Source organism: Mytilus californianus, unplaced genomic scaffold (genome assembly GCF_021869535.1).
Source record: "Mytilus californianus isolate M0D057914Y unplaced genomic scaffold, xbMytCali1.0.p SCAF_9, whole genome shotgun sequence".
Lineage (NCBI taxonomy): Eukaryota > Metazoa > Mollusca > Bivalvia > Mytilida > Mytilidae > Mytilus > Mytilus californianus.
This window is the reverse complement of record NW_026262745.1, coordinates 87661540-87685375: the sequence shown is the minus strand read 5'-3', so window position 1 is coordinate 87685375 and position 23836 is coordinate 87661540. Positions and strand designations below refer to the sequence as shown.

General features: G+C 30.9%; 1 protein-coding gene across 4 annotated transcripts in view; it reads left to right on the top strand.

Annotated features, from left to right (window-relative positions):
- The window catches only part of LOC127715430 (transient receptor potential cation channel subfamily M member-like 2), an 85169-nt gene that overhangs the window by 6703 nt on the left and 54630 nt on the right, over window positions 1–23836 (top strand). The window contains exons 1-2 of one of the 4 annotated variants that reach the window (XM_052221470.1): window positions 3101–3761; window positions 20689–20738. In XM_052221470.1, coding sequence (XP_052077430.1) covers window positions 20692–20738 — 47 coding nt within the window. In that variant the 5' untranslated portion in view covers window positions 3101–3761; window positions 20689–20691. Of the gene's footprint in view, window positions 1–3100; window positions 3762–4243; window positions 4275–14148; window positions 14313–20688; window positions 20739–23836 lie in introns of those variants that run through there. The other 3 variants (XM_052221473.1, XM_052221472.1, XM_052221471.1) reach the window with 3 other exon arrangements.

Below are 23836 nucleotides of genomic sequence, written 5' to 3'. Positions count from 1 at the left end.
TTCACATATATATATATAGATATGTCAATTTTCAACCTTTTATTATTAAAAAATGATTTATTATTTAAAATAAAAACAGTTTATAAAACATGTAAAATCAGGATACCCAGCAATTTTTCAAAACTGTAAATACTGAAATTTTTGCATGCATTTATTATTGCAATTATTCAAGAATGGATGCCTTGGCTATTATCTGCTCTTTGGTTGGGTTGTCTCTTTAATGTGCATATTCCCCAACTTCCATTCTCAATTTTACAAAAAAAATGTTTATTTATTGTGATTTCAAATAATTCTGCATAAATGTGTATGTTTCAGTTATAAATATGCAAGTTCTTTTTATTGCGATACTAACCTAGTCACGTTATTCGCATTCAATAATTTCTGAATTTACAGTATATAAAGTTTGAGTGGTTTGCAAAAAGGCAATATGTGTAATGGAACTTTACAGAAGAAAAATATATAAGCATAGACAATGATAGAAGTCTCATCTGTGTCTTATCAGCTGATAGACCTATGTTTGTCATGTGACTGTGACTAATGAAACGCGTTTTTTTTCATTATTTACACATTAAAATTTAATTCAAAATTGAATTATAAGGAATTACCATAATATTTTTTTCCCTTTCGATTCGGAATGACATCTAACATGTGGTGCATACTTTTAATAACCTGCTGGAGAGTTGTTCTGCTATGCGAGATATTCAGTGTGCACCACATCATTGATGCTTTTTCTTCATAGACAGAAAAAAAATATTACACTCATTCCTTATTTTATCATGATTTTTGTGAGCCAAATTTTGTTTATTCATGTTATAGAGAATATATTTTATTAGTATCATACCATACGTGTATGATCAACACGTGACTTTGAATAATGCAGTACATTTTCATCTAAATATTCAAGGAAGGACTAGTAATCCCGAACACCATGCGACGATTAATCCTATTATTCCCCTGCGCATGAACTTTTGATGTTATTGATTTGTTTGTAAGTTTTTGTCCGAATATAATAATGTCCCAGAGAATATCTCTGACAAATTAAACTTAGGATGACCTTTTATATCTAACATAAAACGTCTGTTAATTTTCATTTAATTGCAAGGAAGGACGAGTAACCTTCAAAATTAACAACTATCAATGAATAACTCTATTTGTCACCGCTGAATACCTTTCGAGCTTCTTGATTTGTACACGAGTTATAAAAAATGAGGTCACAAAGGTATATAATCAAAATATCAACGATCAGAGAGTAAGTCATCGAGTGATGAATAAACAAAGCCTGGAAATTCCTCTTCTTACATGTCTTATGCCAAGAATATTTCTCAAAAACGGTCCTTTTCAGCTCCATCGCTATTTTACAGAAAAGTCTACCTTTGTTGTATAAAAGAAATGCTCAAAATTAATTTATTAAAGGTTTTTAAATCTGTTACTACAGTCAGGTATTTTGTAATGGTTCAAAAGACCTGTACACTGTTAGTTCGAAATGATGAATCAATTGTTGCATCTGAGTAACTATACATATCACAAATTATCAACCCTAAAAAAGTTATTTGCACTTTGGGCTTCCCATCTGGGAAATAACCGTTATGGGTTGACAATTATGGAAATTTACCTTTTCTACGGGTCATAATTGTATATTATACATTTGTTGAAAGTTTCATTTGTTACAAGTTACCATTTTGGGTGTGTTCCTTTTAATGATAAAGTTTCCTTAATTTTAAAGAGCTTATGAACGAGAAACTCAATATATTCAAAATGTTTAAGTAGATAAAATTTGTTCGTACTTGACTTAATTTTAAAATCCTTTAAAAAAATGTCAGACACGAGCTTCTTGATGTATGCACAAGCAAGTCTATACATAGTTTATTTTTTCCAAATACTGTTTTGTTTAATGTCCTTTATGATTGCTGTTTTTGTTGTTGTTGAAACGATTATCATATTTCATTGCACATGTTGCAGGATTGTTCTTAAATTTGACTAAATATAAAATATTGATTAAATGTGATGATTATAGATCATATTGTCATTTTTTTTCTAAACTGATACTCTGTCAATCTTTTACATATATGTAGGCATATTATTATTTTGAACAATTACCACCACAGTCATATGATAAAGTCTATTATGTTAAACACACAGTAAAAACACTGTAAATGTTTAATTGATATCTCTAGTGCTACTCATTAGAAATAGCCATACATGTATTTTTCTAACATGAATTGGATGATACAGGTGTATTTTTACAATGCATGATCAGCAATAAATATACATTATAATATCTCGCAACCATGTCTCAAAATGTTTTTTTTTATTTACTAAAGGAACGTATTCAGACTCTAGAAAAAATAGTAAAGCAGTCGTTTAAGTTCGGTCTCTACAGTATAAGTTATATTCGTCAATAAATAAGTGAAAGGACACATTTGATTGCAACTTATCTTTATTCATTAAAGTTAAATGAAGGACGATAACCACAGCCAAGTCTCTCTTAATTTATGCTAAGAATAAGAACAAAACAGTCGTTTAGACAAAAACAACAACAACCTGTATGATATGAAACGCACCATCTTTTGTCGCACAAAAGATTCTGTCGTGAACATTTATTATTCCACAGAAATGACGTCAGATAAAAACAAACATACTACTTCAGCGACAGAAAATTGAGACAAAATATAATTCATAACATACCTTACTCAAATTGACTGTAAACATATTTAAAAGAACACTTTAAAACAAATATAGGTTTCAACTCAATTTAATTAGTGTCGGTTAAAATCGGTATTCAATGAAAGTCCCGTTTGATTATATAGATCCTCACGTATTCCAGGTATTTATACTGTACATAATCAGCTCAAAAATATTGGCTTTAAGTGTTCTTGATGAAGGTTAAATTGGCCTTTTATAAATCATCACAAATCTATTTTGCGTGTAAAATGTAAATATGTAAATCAATAATCTCACATGGAAAATAACTCGTTTACTTTACCGCACGATACTTTCTCTATCAATTACCGGACCCTCACATAAGACTTCAGATCGGAGATTTTAGCATTGATTTCAATAAGTTAATTGACTAACTAATTAATTGATAAAGTGTATCATAAACCAACAATGGATAGTCGATTTTTATTGTAAGCAACTTCTTGCTTCACAATAGTTCCAAAGCTGAAATAATCTTCTCTAAGTATCAAATGTGTGCAACATCTGCAATACATATATATTTAGAGGACAAACAGTAGAGTGGTTGCAACAATTCACAAAATCTGTCCAACTACCACTGAAATATGTTTTGATATTATGTTTCTTTATAATAAGAGGTATAACTTATTGACGTTTATTTTAATTTAAAAAAAGAAATAAGACCAATTGTCACCGAACGCCGCTATGTGATGCGCACTTTATCGTTGTTAAAAGTTGTCAACATTTGACACATGTTGTTGATAAAGTACTGCTAATTTCAAAAACTTCACGAAAATTATATTAAAGCATTCAAATGTGTTATACTATCAAATGTGTTCGTACATGAACTTCCACTCAAGTTGATAGTAAAAATCGCCTTGTCAACATTCTCATTTATTCACAATTTAAACGGTCCTACATAATGCAAGTCATTTGATCAATTCATTTTAAAGTGTTTTGCTATCATGTGTTCATTTCACATTGTATCTCAATTATTAGACATTTAACTAAAAAACCTGAATACTTTAAACTATTCATTAGATATATTGTTTGTCAGGGACGTACACATTTGCCCATTAATCCAGGTAAGTTACTAACATAATTGACAGATATTCATGTTATAAAGTGAGATATTCTATTATTTTGTTCAAATGATAATATACACAGTGGTATGTCCCTGAGATACACACAAATGATCGAGGCGAGGATGAGGGCAATACTTATAATCAAAGGGACAACAAACTTGGCAATATACTCATAAGTGTTTTATTATATCAAACAAATCAACTTTCTGAATTGACTACATGCACACAATCGAATAACCCAAATAGTCAAATAGACATGCAAAAGATGAACTATCAGGTTTTTTTAATCAGTAATAAATATTTTATATATATATATATATATATATATAGATTGCCTAACAATGTAATTTTAACACACTATTTAGTATGTAAATATAAGAATGTTTAAAATATTTACAAAATGATGAAAATAAACGCAATATTTCGCTAGACTAACTAGCTTTATCAAGCGTGCATCTATCCAGGTGAAATCGGATGTAGGATTTCACCTGGATAGATGCACGCTTGATAAAGGTAGTTAGTCTAGCGAAATATTGCGTTTATTTTCATCATTTTGTAAATATTTTAAACATTCTTATATTTACATACTAAATAGTGTGTTAAAATTACATTGTTAGGCAATCTATAATTTTATTTGTGTAATTGAATTAATCTCTATACTGATTAATCGACACTCCCATAGATTTGTATGTCATGTGCTGCTATTTATAGGCACTTATATATATATATATATATAAAGTCTCTGAATGATTGTATAATAAAAACTATAACACAATTTTCCATACGTTTCGGCCATTACGACCTTCTTCATTGGAATAAATTACAACATTGAAAAAACAATTACATCGACTGGATACATTACGTTATAATAACTACTATGACGTTTATTTGCCGCGTATTTTTTTTTTTTTTTTTTTTTTTTTTTATAAATATATTATCACTATCTTTCATACATTGTGTTGAGTCCATCAGGCTCTACAGTTTTTATTTTTTTTTATCCAAAAGGCTTCTTTAGTTTTTCTGTAAATTTCTGTTCCAAATACTCTTTCTATGGCGGTAACTTTTAATTTTTTCATCGAATGATTATGCTGAATGAAGTGGTTTGCTACCGGATCGTCTATTTTGTTTGTTCGTATTTTTGAAAAAGTTCAATAGCATCCATTGATAAAGTGAATCACCTGTTTGTCCTACATATATAAGTTTTTCGTATTTTGTACAGTTAATTGCATATACTACGCCCACGGTTTTACAGTTTATTTGTCCCTGAATGGTATATTCTTTCCCGGTGTTGTCACAAAATACCTTGGTTTCATTTATGTGTGAGCATAATGCACAATTTTTACCGCATGGTCCACAGCCATTAGTTTGTTTATAAAATTGTAAATTGTGCTTCTTGTGTACTAAGATATCTTTTATGTTGTTGTCGCGTTTAAATTCTACGATAGGCGGATCGGGGAATATTTTCTTTAGCCTGTTAGATTGATGGAGAATTTTAAGATTTTTTCTGAGAATTGAATGTATATTTGAGAGCGCTTTGGAAAAAGTAATCACCAAGGGTACTCTGTCGTTTTCTTTCTTTGGTTTGTACTGTAATAGATCGTCTCGGTTTAGAATGTCGACTTTTATTAATTAAACTTCAGTTTACGAGTTATTGTATCCACTTTTTTTAGGTGCGTTTTTATTTCTTCTCTTCTTATTTTGTAATTTTCTTCTGTTGAGCAAATTCTTTTGACACGAATACCGAGTCCATATGGTATAGCATTTTTTACAGAATTTGGGTGGCTTGACGAAACATGTAAGTACTGGTGTTTATCTGTCGATTTTGTGAAAAAATCTGTTTTAAGTTGTCCGTTTTCTATGTTTACAAACATATCAAGAAATTCGATTTTTTCAGTTGAGTAACGCATTTCTGTTTTAATTCGCGGAAATAAATTATTGGACAATTCGTGAAATTTTTTTAATTCATCTAAACCATGTTCCCATATTCCCCAGATGTCATCAACATATCTCCAATATGAAAACGGGTGTAATTGCTGTTTTAAAATAAATTTTCCTCCCATTGTCCGAGGTAGGTGCAAGCATAATTCATGCCTAGATGGGAACCAATAGCTGTTCCTTCTGTTTGTAAAAAGTGCTTTCCGTTAAAGCTAAAATTATTATTTTCAATGACTAAGTCCATCATTTTAAGAACATCTTCAGTTGGGATTGATATATCAGATCGATTTTCTAATGCTGTTTTAAATGCTTCTCGTGCTTCTTTTCGTTGTACACTTGGATATAATTTAGTTACATCTAAACAAAACATTATTGCGTTGTCTGGTAATGGCTGTTGGATTGCATTTAGTTTGTTTAAAAAATCTGTTGTGTCTTTAATATAGGTGGGCAAGTTTCGAACATTTTCCGAAAGTTCGTTTTCCACTATTTCCGCGATCTTTTCTGTCGGATGGTTCCGCCCATTAATAATTGTTCTTACCGGATGAATTTTTTTGTGCAATTTTGGATTTGCTTGTACTTTTCCAGGACATGTTCCTTTCGGTAGTAGATATTTTTTCATGTCTTTGTCTATTATTTCTCTTTTACATACATTTTCTACAAGTTTCTTTACTTTATTTTCATTTTTCTGTGTGAGATCTTTATCTATGGCTTTGTAAGTACGTATCGTTGTTATTTAATTCTTTTTCGACTTCTAGTTTATAGTCTTCCGTGTTCATTATAACAACGCCGGAGGATTTATCGCTCGGTCGTATCACGATGCTTGTATCATATAACAGTTCTCGCATTGCCTTTTCTTCTTCTGTAGTAATATTCATTTTAAATTTTCGGCTCTATCTACTTAAAATTTCATCTTTTACGGTCTGAATATATTCATCTAACCATCGTTCTCTTCCGGGTGAGGGTGTGAAATTACTTGATTTTTTGAATTTAGAATATTCGTTTTGACAATTTTCTTTTTCCTCGTTTGCTTCAAAAAAATATTCGCGGATACGCATTCTTCTTTTCCATATTTTCAAATCGGCTATAAGTTTTCCCATGTCTACTTTTCTTCTAGTCGGCACAAACTTAAAACCTTTCGACACAGTGTTTTTTGTGCGTTCGTTAGCTAAATTAACTGTACAAAATGAGAAAAACTTATATATGTAGGACAAACAGGTGATACACTTTATCAACGGATGCTATTGAACTTTTCAAAACTACGAACAAACAAAACAGACGATCCGGTAGCAAACCACTTCATTCAGCATAATCATTCGATGAAAAATTTAAAAGTTACCGCCATAGAAAGAGTATTTGGAACAGAAACGTACAGAAAAACTAAAGAAGCCTTTTGGATAAAAAATTAAAAACTTTAGAGCCTGATGGACTCAACACAATGTATGAAAGATAGTGAAAATATTTATAAAAAAAAAAAGAAGAAAAATACGCGGCAAATAAACGTCAAAGTAGTTATTATAACGTAATGTATCCAAGCGATGTAATTGTTGTTTCAATGTTGTAATTTATTCCAATTAAGAAGGCTGTAATAGCCGAAATGTATGGAAAATTGTGTTATAGTTTTTATTATATATATATATATAATCACGTCTCAAATGAACTTCTCTAGACTCTAGAAAAAATAGAAAAGCTATCTTTTAAGTTCGATATCTACAGCAAAAACTATATTCGTCAATAAATAAGTTATATGAATTGACACATTTGATTGCAGCTTATCTTTATTCGTTAAATGAGGGACGTAAAAAAAAAACCAACAGACAGGCTTCTCACAATTTATGGATCAAGCTTATAAAGAATTAAAAACACTTTCAAATTATTTACTCCGATTGCATTTAAAATGGCAAATTAAAGTAATTATCCTCCATGGTTTTAAATATGATTTTAACATTTATTTAAAACCTAATTCAAACTTAAGGCTTCTAACAATCTCGGTTTATAAAGCTATTTTTGCACATCGAGTGTAAGTGTTAAATATGAAATTTGAAAATTATTTTGATATACCATATTCTATATCAATCAAAAAGTGCATAAAAGCGTTTCTGAATAGTACGACAAATGAAAATTAAAAATAGATGGAAAGTGTTTATAATGAACGCGATTAGCTGCTGCATTCTTTATAACTTGAAAGGACCAGACGCAAACATCGTTCTTTATGTTTTGAGCTTTATTTTAATTATTTCCGTAAGACTTTATTAATCAATATTTGCACCATTGTAAACGTATCAAGTTTCTTATTTTGAATTGTGTTGCTATGGTTCTATCGATAGGCAGATAATACTACCTTCGCACAAATTGTTTTAATATCATGTTTTCCCACTCAAGCGATACAGCACAATTGACTTAACTTCTTTCAGAAATACAAACAAGAAATTAAACGTTTCTTTATCAATTCAGTTTGGTTCATTAAATAACTTTTATACATTAAACAACCTATTGATTTCGCTAGATTTTGACAAGAGATAGCATAAAGTTCCATGGTTTTTTGTATAATGAATTTCTTTACTTTTCTTTTTGACAGTTATCATAGGAAACGTATTTCCAAAAAATTCATTAAAATCATTTTTTATGCTTTTTGATTAACGTGGGGTTTTTATGTATTTTTTGTGATTGATTTAATGTACACACCATTAATTTTTTAGCATTCATAGATGTAAGTCAGCTATTGGATATAAGTATGGTTAGGCTTTTCGTCACGATTAAAAGCAATTTTAATGAATGGCGTCGCAGGTAGGTTAAGGAACTTTGAAACGTTAATAGTGGCAAAAATATGATATATCAAGAATAAAATTGTTTAAACCGAAATTCAGGAATCTTAGTTGTTGAATTTATATATTCGTGTAGTAAGGATTCAGTAAACCGAAATTTTGGTCATGATCGCCTAGATCACGTGACTTCTACAGGGGTAAAATGCCTTAACCAAATTGGCAAAAAACGGGTTACTACACTGAATAAAAATCAAGAAATTTTTTTTTAAACGAATCCTTGTGCTTTCCCGTTAATTAAAAGTGCTGCGCGATTTTCCATAAGTGAACATATTAAATAAAAATAATATTTTTGGTTTACCCGGCAGCATATAACGTTAGATTTGTACACAGTTTCGTTCCTATTGTGATTACAGTTTCAAATTCAATAAGCGCGCAGCACTTTTCTATTAGGTTTTATCTTTAGCTTTCTATTTCAGTTGATTTTTTTTAGAAATATCGTCTCTGGTAACCCGCTTTTTATGAATTTAGAATTGGTAACTATGGTTTCGATAAATTGTCAATGTTATTTAAGCGCACTGAAGACTCGAACAATCATCAAAGAACCGCAACTCTGTTGTCACAGTTGACGATGCGGGAGTATTGACATTATTAAACCTCAACATAAATTAGTCTTATTGACAATATCTGTTGAAATCGTTTGACCTTTGTAGTAACCGACGATAGTAAAACAAGTTGTCTGTGTTTGATGCCCCTCTTTAGGCTTCAATTGTATGTAGAATGTTGAATTTTCCCGTAAAAAGGACTGACGAAATATGTGCAGTTCCACCTTCATAAATAATTTGTACTACCAATCTCTATACAAATTTGGAGAGTAGTCTTATGGTGTATATGTTGGTTGTCCGAGTTCTATATATATGTTATGTTATGTGTTGTCCTTGGTTCTTTTTTATCAACCAATTACTTTCCTCCAGCCCCAGGTGATTTATATTCATATCAGACTATTTATTTTGTGTATAGCAAGATCTTGCTATATAAATCACTGATCTCTTACTATATAAATCCTTGATCTCTAACTATACAAATCTTTTTATTAATTATGGGTTTGTAAATTTATGCTAATGATATGCATTAAAAATTGTATAACAGAAGAATAAAAGAAAACAAGCAGTTCTGACATATTCAGTTGCAGAATATGTTTGGAAATGAGTATGACAAGTTCAATCAGAAGTCTTGAAAAGTATAGATAACCACTTTATTTTAAATGGAAGAGAATTTGGTATTCAGGGTGAGGAAAATGGAATGTTTCCTTTCATCTGTTGCTACACAGACATATTTTTTTATGAGGGTTGCTGTGTGAAAAATAATTTTCACTTTTTTTCCTTCATTTTGTGTTTTTCCAGTTCTTACCAGGCAATAATATTCATTTTCAAAAATGATGTCCAAGTCAGTACTCGCATAGTCATTTCATCTATATCATGTACATTGTATATTGTGTTATTAAGCATCGCATTTCATTTTGTGACAAAAAAAATGAATTCAGTGGCGGATCCAGGGAGTGGAACCCCCCCCTTTTTTTTGACGATCAATGCATTTGAATGGGAACATATAGTTGGAACCCCCTCTTTATCCTGGGTTAGGTACCCCCCTTTTATAAATGGCTGGATCCGCCCCTGGAATTTGTGTTGTTGTGTTACAGTATTAAAGGGACTATTTGTTCAGTGGCTTCCTTTACTTTGGTTCATGTCTGTCATATATGTTTTATTATACATTAGGCTGTTAACTTTCTCTATTGAATTCTTTTTTTTATGTCTAAGCCATTTTTAGCCCAATATATAGTATGGATTTTCTCATTGTCAAAGGTGGTAGTTGCCTATAGTATAATTGCTAAATTCTATAGCTAGTTCATTTGAACTTTGGTGGATAGTTGTCTCAATGGCGATCATACTAATTTTGATATAAAAACAGACAAATGGCATTAAAGTATTTGTGTGACCATGTATTGCTTACAGATTTCTTGTTGACCCCTCTTTACAAAAATCTGGATAAACTTATATATTATAATAACCAACATTAGAATGATTTAAAATGGGATTTCACATATATATATATAGATATGTCAATTTTCAACCTTTTACTATTAAAAAATGATTTATTATTTAAAATAAAAACAGTTTATAAAACATGTAAAATCAGGATACCAAGCAATTTTTCAAAACTGTAAATACTGAAATTTTTGCATGCATTTATTATTGCAATTATTCAAGAATGGATGCCTTGGCTGTTATCTGCTCTTTGGTTGGGTTGTCTCTTTAATGTGCATATTCCCCAACTTCCATTCTCAATTTTACAAAAAAATGTTTATTTATTGTGATTTCAAATAATTCTGCATAAATGTGTATGTTTCAGTTATAAATATGCAAGTTCTTTTTATTGCGACACTAACCTAGTCACATTATTCGCATTCAATAATTTCTGAATTTACAGTATATAAAGTTTGAGTGGTTTGCAAAAAGGCAATATGTGTAATGGAACTTTACGGAAGAAAAATATATAAGCATAGACAATGATAGAAGTCTCATCTGTGTCTTATCAGCTGATAGACCTATGTTTGTCATGTGACTGTGACTAATGAAACGCGTTTTTTTTTCATTATTTACACATTAAAATTTAATTCAAAATTGAATTATAAGGAATTACCATAATATTTTTTTCCCTTTCGATTCGGAATGACATCTAACATGTGGTGCATACTTTTAATAACCTGCTGGAGAGTTGTTCCGCTATGCGAGATATTCAGTGTGCACCACATCATTGATGCTTTTTCTTCATAGACAGAAAAAAAATATTGCACTCATTCCTTATTTTATCATGATTTTTGTGAGCCAAATTTTGTTTATTCATGTTATAGAGAATATATTTTATTAGTATCATACCATACGTGTATGATCAACACATGACTTTGAATAATGCAGTACATTTTCATCTAAATATTCAAGGAAGGACTAGTAATCCCGAACACCATGCGACGATTAATCCTATTATTCCCCTGAGCATGAACTTTTGATGTTATTGATTTGTTTGTAAGTTTTTGTCCGAATATAATAATGTCCCAGAGAATATCTCTGACAAATTAAACTTAGGATGACCTTTTATATCTAACATAAAACGTCTGTTAATTTTCATTTAATTGCAAGGAAGGACGAGTAACCTTCAAAATTAACAACTATCAATGAATAACTCTATTTGTCACCGCTGAATACTTTTCGAGCTTCTTGATTTGTACACGAGTTATAAAAAATGAGGTCACAAAGGTATATAATCAAAATATCAACGATCAGAGAGTAAGTCATCGAGTGATGAATAAACAAAGCCTGGAAATTCCTCTTCTTACATGTCTTATGCCAAGAATATTTCTCAAAAACGGTCCTTTTCAGCTCCATCGCTATTTTACAGAAAAGTCTACCTTTGTTGTATAAAAGAAATGCTCAAAATTAATTTATTAAAGGTTTTTAAATCTGTTACTACAGTCAGGTATTTTGTAATGGTTCAAAAGACCTGTACACTGTTAGTTCGAAATGATGAATCAATTGTTGCATCTGAGTAACTATACATATCACAAATTATCAACCCTAAAAAAGTTATTTGCACTTTGGGCTTCCCATCTGGGAAATAACCGTTATGGGTTGACAATTATGGAAATTTACCTTTTCTACGGGTCATAATTGTATATTATACATTTGTTGAAAGTTTCATTTGTTACAAGTTAACATTTTGCGTGTGTTCCTTTTAATGATAAAGTTTCGTTAATTTTAAAGAGCTTATGAACGAGAAACTCAATATATTCAAAATGTTTAAGTAGATAAAATTTGTTCGTACTTGACTTAATTTTAAAATCCTTTAAAAAAATGTCAGACACGAGCTTCTTGATGTATGCACAAGCAAGTCTATACATAGTTTATTTTTTTCCAAATACTGTCTTGTTTAATGTCCTTTATGATTGCTGTTTTTGTTGTTGTTGAAACGATTATCATATTTCATTGCACATGTTGCAGAATTGTTCTTAAATTTGACTAAATATAAAATATTGATTAAATGTGATGATTATAGATCATATTGTCATTTTTTTTCTTAACTGATACTCTGTCAATCTTTTACATATGTGTAGGCATATTATTATTTTGAACAATTACCATCACAGTCATATGATAAAGTCTATTATGTTAAACACACAGTAAAAACACTGTAAATGTTTAATTGATATCTCTAGTGCTACTCATTAGAAATAGCCATACATGTATTTTTCTAACATGAATTGGATGATACAGGTGTATTTTTACAATGCATGATCAGAAATAAATATACATTATAATATCTCGCAACCACGTCTCAAAATGTTTTTTTTATTTACTAAAGGAACGTATTCAGACTCTAGAAAAAATAGTAAAGCAGTCGATTAAGTTCGGTCTCTACAGTATAAGTTATATTCGTCAATAAATAAGTGAAAGGACACATTTGATTGCAACTTATCTTTATTCATTAAAGTTAAATGAAGGACGATAACCACAGCCAAGTCTCTCTTAATTTATGCTAAGAATAAGAACAAAACAGTCGTTTAGACAAAAACAACAACAACCTGTATGATATGAAACGCACCATCTTTTGTCGCACAAAAGATTCTGTCGTGAACATTTATTATTCCACAGAAATGACGTCAGATAAAAACAAACATACTACTTCAGCGACAGAAAATTGAGACAAAATATAATTCATAACATACCTTACTCAAATTGACTGTAAACATATTTAAAAGAACACTTTAAAACAAATATAGGTTTCAACTCAATTTAATTAGTGTCGGTTAAAATCGGTATTCAATGAAAGTCCCGTTTGATTATATAGATCCTCACGTATTCCAGGTATTTATACTGTACATAATCAGCTCAAAAATATTGGCTTTAAGTGTTCTTGATGAAGGTTAAATTGGCCTTTTATAAATCATCACAAATCTATTTTGCGTGTAAAATGTAAATATGTAAATCAATAATCTCACATGGAAAATAACTCGTTTATTTTACCGCACGATACTTTCTCTATCAATTACCGGACCCTCACATAAGACTTCAGATCGGAGATTTTAGCATTGATTTCAATAAGTTAATTGACTAACTAATTAATTGATAAAGTGTATCATAAACCAACAATGGATAGTCGATTTTTATTGTAAGCAACTTCTTGCTTCACAATAGTTACAAAAGCTGAAATAATCTTCTCTAAGTATCAAATGTGTGCAACATCTGCAATACATATATATTTGTAGGACAAACAGTAGAGTGGTTGCAACAATTCACAAAATCTGTCCAACTACTACTGAAATATGTTTTGATATTATGTTTCTTTATAATAAGAGGTATAACTTATTGGCGTTTATTTTAATTTAAAAAAAGAAATAAGACCAATTGTCACCGAACGCCGCTATGTGATGCGCACTTTATCGTTGTTAAAAGTTGTCAACATTTGACACATGTTGTTGATAAAGTACTGCTAATTTCAAAAACTTCACGAAAATTATATTAAAGCATTCAAATGTGTTATACTATCAAATGTGTTCGTACATGAACTTCCACTCAAGTTGATAGTAAAAATCGCCTTGTCAACATTCTCATTTATTCACAATTTAAACGGTCCTACATAATGCAAATCATTTGATCAATTCATTTTAAAGTGTTTTGCTATCATGTGTTCATTTCACATTGTATCTCAATTATTAGACATTTAACTAAAAAACCTGAATACTTTAAACTATTCATTAGATATATTGTTTATCAGGGACGTACACATTTGCCCATTAATCCAGGTAAGTTACTAACATAATTGACAGATATTCATGTTATAAAGTGAGATATTCTATTATTTTGTTGAAATGATAATATACATAGTGGTATGTCCCTGAGATACACACAAATGATCGAGGCGAGGATGAGGGCAATACTTATAATCAAAGGGACAACAAACTTGGCAATATACTCATAAGTGTTTTATTATATCAAACAAATCAACTTTCTGAATTGACTACATGCACACAATCGAATAACCCAAATAGTCAAATAGACATGCAAAAGATGAACTATCAGGTTTTTTTAATCAGTAATAAATATTTTATATATATATATATATATATATATAAAGTCTCTGAATGATTGTATAATAAAAACTATAACACAATTTTCCATACGTTTCGGCCATTACGGCCTTATTCATTGGAATAAATTACAACATTGAAAAAACAATTACATCGATTGGATACATTACGTTATAATAACTACTATGACGTTTATTTGCCGCGTATTTTTTTTTTTTTTTTTTTTTTTTTATAAATATATTATCACTATCTTTCATACATTGTGTTGAGTCCATCAGGCTCTACAGTTTTTATTTTTTTTTTATCCAAAAGGCTTCTTTAGTTTTTCTGTAAATTTCTGTTCCAAATACTCTTTCTATGGCGGTAACTTTTAAATTTTTCATCGAATGATTATGCTGAATGAAGTGGTTTGCTACCGGATCGTCTATTTTGTTTGTTCGTATTTTTGAAAAAGTTCAATAGCATCCATTGATAAAGTGAATCACCTGTTTGTCCTACATATATAAGTTTTTCGTATTTTGTACAGTTAATTGCATATACTACGCCCACGGTTTTACAGTTTATTTGTCCCTGAATGGTATATTCTTTCCCGGTGTTGTCACAAAATACCTTGGTTTCATTTATGTGTGAGCATAATGCATAATTTTTACCGCATGGTCCACAGCCATTAGTTTGTTTATAAAATTGTAAATTGTGCTTCTTGTGTACTAAGATATCTTTTATGTTGTTGTCGCGTTTAAATTCTACGATAGGCGGATCGGGGAATATTTTCTTTAGCCTGTTAGATTGATGAAGAATTTTAAGATTTTTTCTGAGAATTGAATGTATATTTGGAAGCGCTTTGGAAAAAGTAATCACCAAGGGTACTCTGTCGTTCTCTTTCTTTGGTTTGTACTGTAATAGATCGTCTTGGTTTAGAATGTCGACTTTTATTAATTAAACTTCAGTTTACGAGTTATTGTATCCACTTTTTTTAGGTGCGTTTTTATTTCTTCTCTTCTTATTTTGTAATTTTCTTCTGTTGAGCAAATTCTTTTGACACGAATACCGAGTCCATATGGTATAGCATTTTTTACAGAATTTGGGTGGCTTGACGAAACATGTAAGTACTGGTGTTTATCTGTCGATTTTGTGAAAAAAATCTGTTTTAAGTTGTCCGTTTTCTATGTTTACAAACATATCAAGAAATTCTATTTTTTCAGTTGAGTAACGCATTTCTGTTTTAATTCGCGGATATAAATTATTGGACAATTCGTGAAATTTTTTTAATTCATCTAAACCATGTTCCCATATTCCCCAGATGTCATCAACATATCTCCAATATGAAAACGGGTGTAATTGCTGTTTTAAAATAAATTTTCCTCCCATTGTCCGAGGTAGGTGCAAGCATAATTTATGCCTAGATGGGAACCAATAGCTGTTCCTTCTGTTTGTAAAAAGTGCTTTCCGTTAAAGCTAAAATTATTATTTTCAATGACTAAGTCCATCATTTTAAGAACATCTTCAGTTGGGATTGATATATCAGATCGATTTTCTAATGCTGTTTTAAATGCTTCTCGTGCTTCTTTTCGTTGTACACTTGGATATAATTTAGTTACATCTAAACAAAACATTATTGCGTTGTCTGGTAATGGCTGTTGGATTGCATTTAGTTTGTTAAAAAAATCTGTTGTGTCTTTAATATAGGTGGGCAATTTTCGAACATTTTCCGAAAGTTCGTTTTCCTCTATTTCCGCGATCTTTTCTGTCGGATAGTTCCGCCCATTAATAATTGTTTTTACCGGATGATTTTTTTTGTGCAATTTTGGATTTGCTTGTACTTTTCCAGGACATGTTCCTTTCGGTAGTAGATATTTTTTCATGTCTTTGTCTATTATTTCTCTTTTACATACATTTTCTACAAGTTTCTTTATTTTATTTTCATTTTTCTGTGTGAGATCTTTATCTATGGCTTTGTAAGTACGTATCGTTGTTATTTAATTCTTTTTCGACAGTTTTTATTTTTTTTTATCCAAAAGGCTTCTTTAGTTTTTCTGTAAATTTCTGTTCCAAATACTCTTTCTATGGCGGTAACTTTTAAATTTTTCATCGAATGATTATGCTGAATGAAGTGGTTTGCTACCGGATCGTCTATTTTGTTTGTTCGTATTTTTGAAAAAGTTCAATAGCATCCATTGATAAAGTGAATCACCTGTTTGTCCTACATATATAAGTTTTTCGTATTTTGTACAGTTAATTGCATATACTACGCCCACGGTTTTACAGTTTATTTGTCCCTGAATGGTATATTCTTTCCCGGTGTTGTCACAAAATACCTTGGTTTCATTTATGTGTGAGCATAATGCACAATTTTTACCGCATGGTCCACAGCCATTAGTTTGTTTATAAAATTGTAAATTGTGCTTCTTGTGTACTAAGATATCTTTTATGTTGTTGTCGCGTTTAAATTCTACAATAGGCGGATCGGGGAATATATTCTTTAGCCTGTTAGATTGATGGAGAATTTTAAGATTTTTTTCTGAGAATTGAATGTATATTTGGAAGCGCTTTGGAAAAGGTAATCACCAAGGGTACTCTGTTGTTCTCTTTCTTTGGTTTGTACTGTAATAGATCGTCTCGGTTTAGAATGTCGACTTTTATTAATAAAACTTCAGTTTACGAGTTATTGTATCCACTTTTTTTAGGTGCGTTTTTATTTCTTCTCTTCTTATTTTGTAATTTTCTTCTGTTGAGCAAATTCTTTTGACACGAATACCGAGTCCATATGGTATAGCATTTTTTTACAGAATTTGGGTGGCTTGACGAAACATGTAAGTACTGGTGTTTATCTGTCGATTTTGTGAAAAAATCTGTTTTAAGTTGTCCGTTTTCTATGTTTACAAACATATCAAGAAATTCGATTTTTTCAGTTGAGTAACGCATTTCTGTTTTAATTCGCGGATATAAATTATTGGACAATTCGTGAAATTTTTTTAATTCATCTAAACCATGTTCCCATATTCCCCAGATGTCATCAACATATCTCCAATATGAAAACGGGTGTAATTGCTGTTTTAAAATAAATTTTCCTCCCATTGTCCGAGGTAGGTGCAAGCATAATTCATGTCTAGATGGGAACCAATAGCTGTTCCTTCTGTTTGTAAAAAGTGCTTTCCGTTAAAGCTAAAATTATTATTTTCAATGACTAAGTCCATCATTTTAAGAACATCTTCAGTTGGGATTGATATATCAGATCGATTTTCTAATGCTGTTTTAATGCTTCTCGTGCTTCTTTTCGTGGTACACTTGGATATAATTTAGTTACATCTAAACAAAACATTATTGCGTTGTCTGGTAATGGCTGTTGTATTGCATTTAGTTTGTTAAAAAAATCTGTTGTGTCTTTAATATAGGTGGGCAAGTTTCAAACATTTTCCGAAAGTTCGTTTTCCACTATTTCCGCGATCTTTTCTGTCGGATGGTTCCGCCCATTAATAATTGTTTTTACCGGATGATTTTTTGTGTGCAATTTTGGATTTGTTTGTACTTTTCCAGGACATGTTCCTTTTGGTAGTAGATATTTTTTCATGTCTTTGTCTATTAGTTCTCTTTTACATACATTTTCTACAAGTTTCTTTACTTTATTTTCATTTTTCTGTGTGAGATCTTTATCTATGGCTTTGTAAGTACGTATCGTTGTTATTTAATTCTTTTTCGACTTCTAGTTTATAGTCTTCTGTGTTCCTTATAACAACGCCGGAGGATTTATCGCTCGGTCGTATCACGATGCTTGTATCATATAACAGTTCTCGCATTGCCTTTTCTTCTTCTGTAGTAATATTCATTTTAAATTTTCGGCTCTATCTACTTAAAATTTCATCTTTTACGGTCTGAATATATTCATCCAACCATCGTTCTCTTCCGGGTGAGGGTGTGAAATTACTTGATTTTTTGAATTTAGAATATTCGTTTTGACAATTTTCTTTTTCCTCGTTTGCTTCAAAAAAATATTCGCGGATACGCATTCTTCTTTTCCATATTTTCAAATCGGCTATAAGTTTACCATGTCTACTTTTCTTCTAGTCGGCACAAACTTAAAACCTTTCGACACAGTGTTTTTTGTGCGTTCGTAAGCTAAATTAACTGTACAAAATGAGAAAAACTTATATATGTAGGACAAACAGGTGATACACTTTATCAACGGATGCTTTTGAACTTTTCAAAAATACGAACAAACAAAACAGTCGATCCGGTAGCAAACCACTTCATTCAGCATAATCATTCGATGAAAAATTTAAAAGTTACCGCCATAGAAAGAGTATTTGGAACAGAAACGTACAGAAAAACTAAAGAAGCTTTTTGGATAAAAAAAATTAAAAACTTTAGAGCCTGATGGACTCAACACAATGTATGAAAGATAGTGAAAATATTTATAAAAAAAAAAAAAAAAAGAAAAATACGCGGCAAATAAACGTCAAAGTAGTTATTATAACGAAATGTATCCAAGCGATGTAATTGTTGTTTCAATGTTGTAATTTATTCCAATTAAGAAGGCCGTAATAGCCGAAACGTATGGAAAATTATGTTATAGTTTTTATTATATATATATATATAATCACGTCTCAAATGAACTTCTCTAGACTCTAGACAAAATAGAAAAGCTATCTTTTAAGTTCGATATCTACAGCAAAAACTATATTCGTCAATAAATAAGTTATATGAATTGACACATTTGATTGCAGCTTATCTTTTTTCGTTAAATGAGGGACGTAAAAAAACCAACAGACAGGCTTCTCACAATTTATGGATCAAGCTTATAAAGAATTAAAAACACTTTCAAATTATTTACTCCGATTGCATTTAAAATGGCAAATTAAAGTAATTATCCTCCATGGTTTTGAAAATGATTTTAACATTTATTTAAAACCTAATTCAAACTTAAGGCTTCTAACAATCTCGGTTTATAAAGCTATTTTTGCACATCGAGTGTAAGTGTTAAATATGAAATTTGAAAATCATTTTGATATACCATATTCTATATCAATCAAAAAGTGCATAAAAGCGTTTCTGAATAGTACGACAAATGAAAATTAAAAATAGATGGAAAGTGTTTATAATGAACGCGATTAGCTGCTGCATTCTTTATAACTTGAAAGGACCAGACGCAAACATCGTTCTTTATGTTTTGAGCTTTATTTTAATTATTTCCGTAAGACTTTATTAATCAATATTTGCATCAGTGTAAACGTATCAAGTTTCTTATTTTGAATTGTGTTGCTATGGTTCAATCGATAGGCAGATAATACTACCTTCGCACAAATTGTTTTAATATCATGTTTTCCCACTCAAGCGATACAGCACAATTGACTTAACTTCTTTCAGGAATACAAACAAGAAATTTAACGTTTCTTTATCAATTCAGTTTGGTTCATTAACTAACTTTTATACATTAAACAACCTATTGATTTCGCTAGATTTTGACAAGAGATAGCATAAAGTTTCATGGTTTTTTGTATAATGAATTTCTTTACTTTTCTATTTGACAGTTATCATAGGAAACGTATTTCCAAAAAATTCATTAAAATCATTTTTTATGCTTTTTGATTAACGTGGGGTTTTTATGTATTTTTTGTGATTGATTTAATGTACACACCATTAATTTTTTAGCATTCATAGATGTAAGTCAGCTATTGGATATAAGTATGGTTAGGCTTTTCGTCATGATTAAAAGCAATTTTAATGAATGGCGTGAACTTACTTATACTTTGTGTTTTCTTGAGTTTTATTTAGTTAAAACCATGCTGTTGATTGTTTAAGATACTGTTTTCGTGTTGTGTTTATTGGTCAGTTGTCTAGTGTGTCTGGTGTTGTCCATTATGTTTCTGATATTTGTCAGAATATTTTTTTGGTTTATATAAACTAGTTGCCGTATTAACTATATCATGAAACGTTTTGAAATAAAGAAGAAATGTAATCGCCGGCTGAATAGTGTTTATACAAAAGACAAATCAATTCAGTATCATAAATGACAGCAGTAACTAAATTACAGAAATAAAGACTTATAAGTTAAATATTGGCGGGAAGAATAATTTTCATTTGTTTTTGATATCAGGAAATGGCGAAACAAATTCATCACAAAAGGACACAAGAAGAAACGATCAGGTAAGGTACATGTAGTAGATATTGGTGACAAAAGATTACCAGGCACATAATGAACTAGTTTGCAATCACGGAACCCTTTTGTGAAACGATTTAAATTATCATATGTTAATGAATAAAAGGCGTATTAGATGATTGAATGCCTAATTTTATCGTATTACAAGACTTGTCCTACCGTTAAGTCATAAATATGCCTTGTAGGTAAAACTTTGAACTCAGACGTAGTGCGTCTTGTAAATGGGTAGATTGTGTAGTACATTATAAATGTTACTTATACAATTGAGTGGGTACGACGCACTTCTCTGGATTGAAATTTTCTAGAAACAATCATACTTTTAACTTTCAACACTGAGAATGTATAAAAAAATGACGACTTGTATGTCCTGATTGGACTTAAAAAAGTTTGTCAAAAAGTTCAATTTTGCCTTTAACAGTTGATACCTTATTTCTGGTATTTTTTTTTATTAACAAACCTTTCGACAATTATTTTTTTATATTATGTCAGTGGTAAAAATCTTTAATGGTCATACCCTAAGGAACAGGTAGTCCAATGTTCAAAGTGCTAGAAGAATGAGAATTGCAATTTATAACTATTTACCGGATTTGTAATAACATGAGCAATACAACGGGTGTCACATGTGGAGCAGGATCTGCTTACCCTTCATGAGCACCTGGGATCACCCCAGTTGTTGGTGGGGTTCGTGTTGCTTAGTATTTAGTGTTCTATGTTGTGTCTTGTGTACTTTTACATGTTTTATTTGTCTGTCTGTTTGTTTTTTTCTTTTTTAGCCATGACGCTGTCAATTTATTTTCGATCTATGAGTTTGACTCTCCCTCTGGTATCTTTCGTCCCTCTTTTTTACACTACAAACAGCTCAGAGTCTGAAAAGACCATAATTTGTGCTCGACCAGCAAAGTCGAACACTGATTTTACTTAATAAGACTCGACATAATCTCTACTGTTCTTAACTGCACTTAACTGTAATCGACTTAACTTAATAAGTCTATTTTAGTAGTTGATAATCTTTGTATAGTCTGAATCGGTTTCGACAAATGCTCGAACATTCTCGGCTCAGTCTCGAACTGTCTCGACCAGTCTTTACTAAGTCTCGAACTGTCTCGACCTGTCTCGACCAATCTTGACTCAGTTTCGGCCTATTTACCAGTCTTCACATTTAAATTTAGTCTAGACTGGTCTGAATTAGTCCATCTAACTCAATTATATATTGATCTAACAAAATTCCAGGTTATTTGGTAGTTTGGTTCGATTAAATTAATAGGTAAAAAAGCTAGAATTTTCAATTTTTATTAAATTCAAATAGTCATCTTTATTTATTTCTATAAGTTTTTCAAATCAACTTGGATAAACTTTATAAATTTAAGGATTTGATTAATAGGCAAAAATCTAGAATTTTCAGTTCATACTAGATATAGACAGTCCCTTTTAACAATGTTTAAATGTTTTGATAACTTTTCCAAATAAACTTGAATATGAAAGTCTATTTAGAAAAATTATAAAACAATTTAAAGGTGACTGTCTGAATTAACTCCGAACTGAAAATTCTAGTTGATTTGAATGGGCTGATTCAGACTGGTCAAGACAGGTCGAGACATGTCGAGAATGAGTCGAGATTTGTCGAGCATTTGTCAAAACCGTTTCAGACTTTACTAAAATTATCAAGTACGAGACCAATGTCGAGAACAGTACAGTTAACTACTGTTGAGATAACGTCGAGTCTTATTAAGTAATATCTGTGTTCCACTTAGTGGTCGAGCACACCATATGGTCTTTTCAGACTCTGAGCAGTGTGTAGTGCACATAATGTGGGCCAGAAATGCTCTTCATGAATTATGTTTCTTTTCAAAAGAAATGTTCAAATTGCTAAATTTTGCTAGCAAAGAATGTATATAAAAACCTGCCCGGTCCTGCGTTTCTGGCTATTCGACAAATCTCTGGTTAACTTTTGATAAAACTAACAGCATATTACAGAGCTCAACTGTTAATTTTTGACGCTTTGGGACAACTTTTTTTTAAATGTCAGAACATGAAAAGAAAAAAAAAATGTTATAGTCAAGCGCCATATTTATACATATATAACTTTAATCAATAAACACTTTAAGTCGGTTTTTGTTTGTCACGAAAGCCTACCTCAGGATAATCAGTCAATTAAAAGATGCCAATTACACGTAGAATAGTGCATTCAAAGCGTTTTTTTTTGTCTCACCTGGCCCAAAAGCATCAAGTGAGCTTTTCTCATCACTTAGCGTCCGTTGTCCATCGTCGTCAATCACCGTGGTCGTCGTCCGTCGTTGTCCGTAATTTTTACAAAAATCTTCTCCTCTGAAACTACTGGTCTAACTAAAACTATTATTGGCCTAAATCATCCTTAGGGTATCTAGTTTAAAAAATATATCCGATGACCCTGCCTATCAACCAAGATGGCCGACATTGCTAAAAAAGAACATTGGGTAAAATGCATTTTTTCGGTTATATCTTCTGAAACCAAAGCAGTAAGATCAAATATGGCATGGGGTAAAAATGTTCATCAGTTCAAGATCTGTCTGCCCTGAAATTTTCAGACGATTCAGACAATTCGTTGTTGGGTTGCTGACTCTGAATTGTTAATTTGAAGGAAATTTTTCAAAATTGTTCAGCACAGTAAGATCTACAAATAAGTCATCCTGATCGAATTTGTCGATTGACCCAAAAAAGAGTTATTGCCCTTTAAAGTCAATTTTTCACAATTTTTCGTAAATTTTTATAATCTTTTACAAAAATCTTCTCCTCTGAAACTACAGGGCTAATTTAAACAAACTTGGCCTTAATCATTCTATGGGTATCTTGTTAAAAAAATGTATCCGATGACCCAGCCCATCAATCAAGACGGCCGCCATGGCTAAAAAAAGAACATGGCGGTAAAATGCAGTTCTTGGCTTACATCTCTGAAACTAAAGCATTTAGAACAAATCCGACAAGAAGTAATCATTTGTATAAGGTCAAGATCTATCTGCCCTGAAATTTTCAGACGCATTAGCCAACCCATTGTTGGGTTGCTGCCCCATAATTGGTAATTTAAAAGCAATTTTGTAGTTTTTGGTTA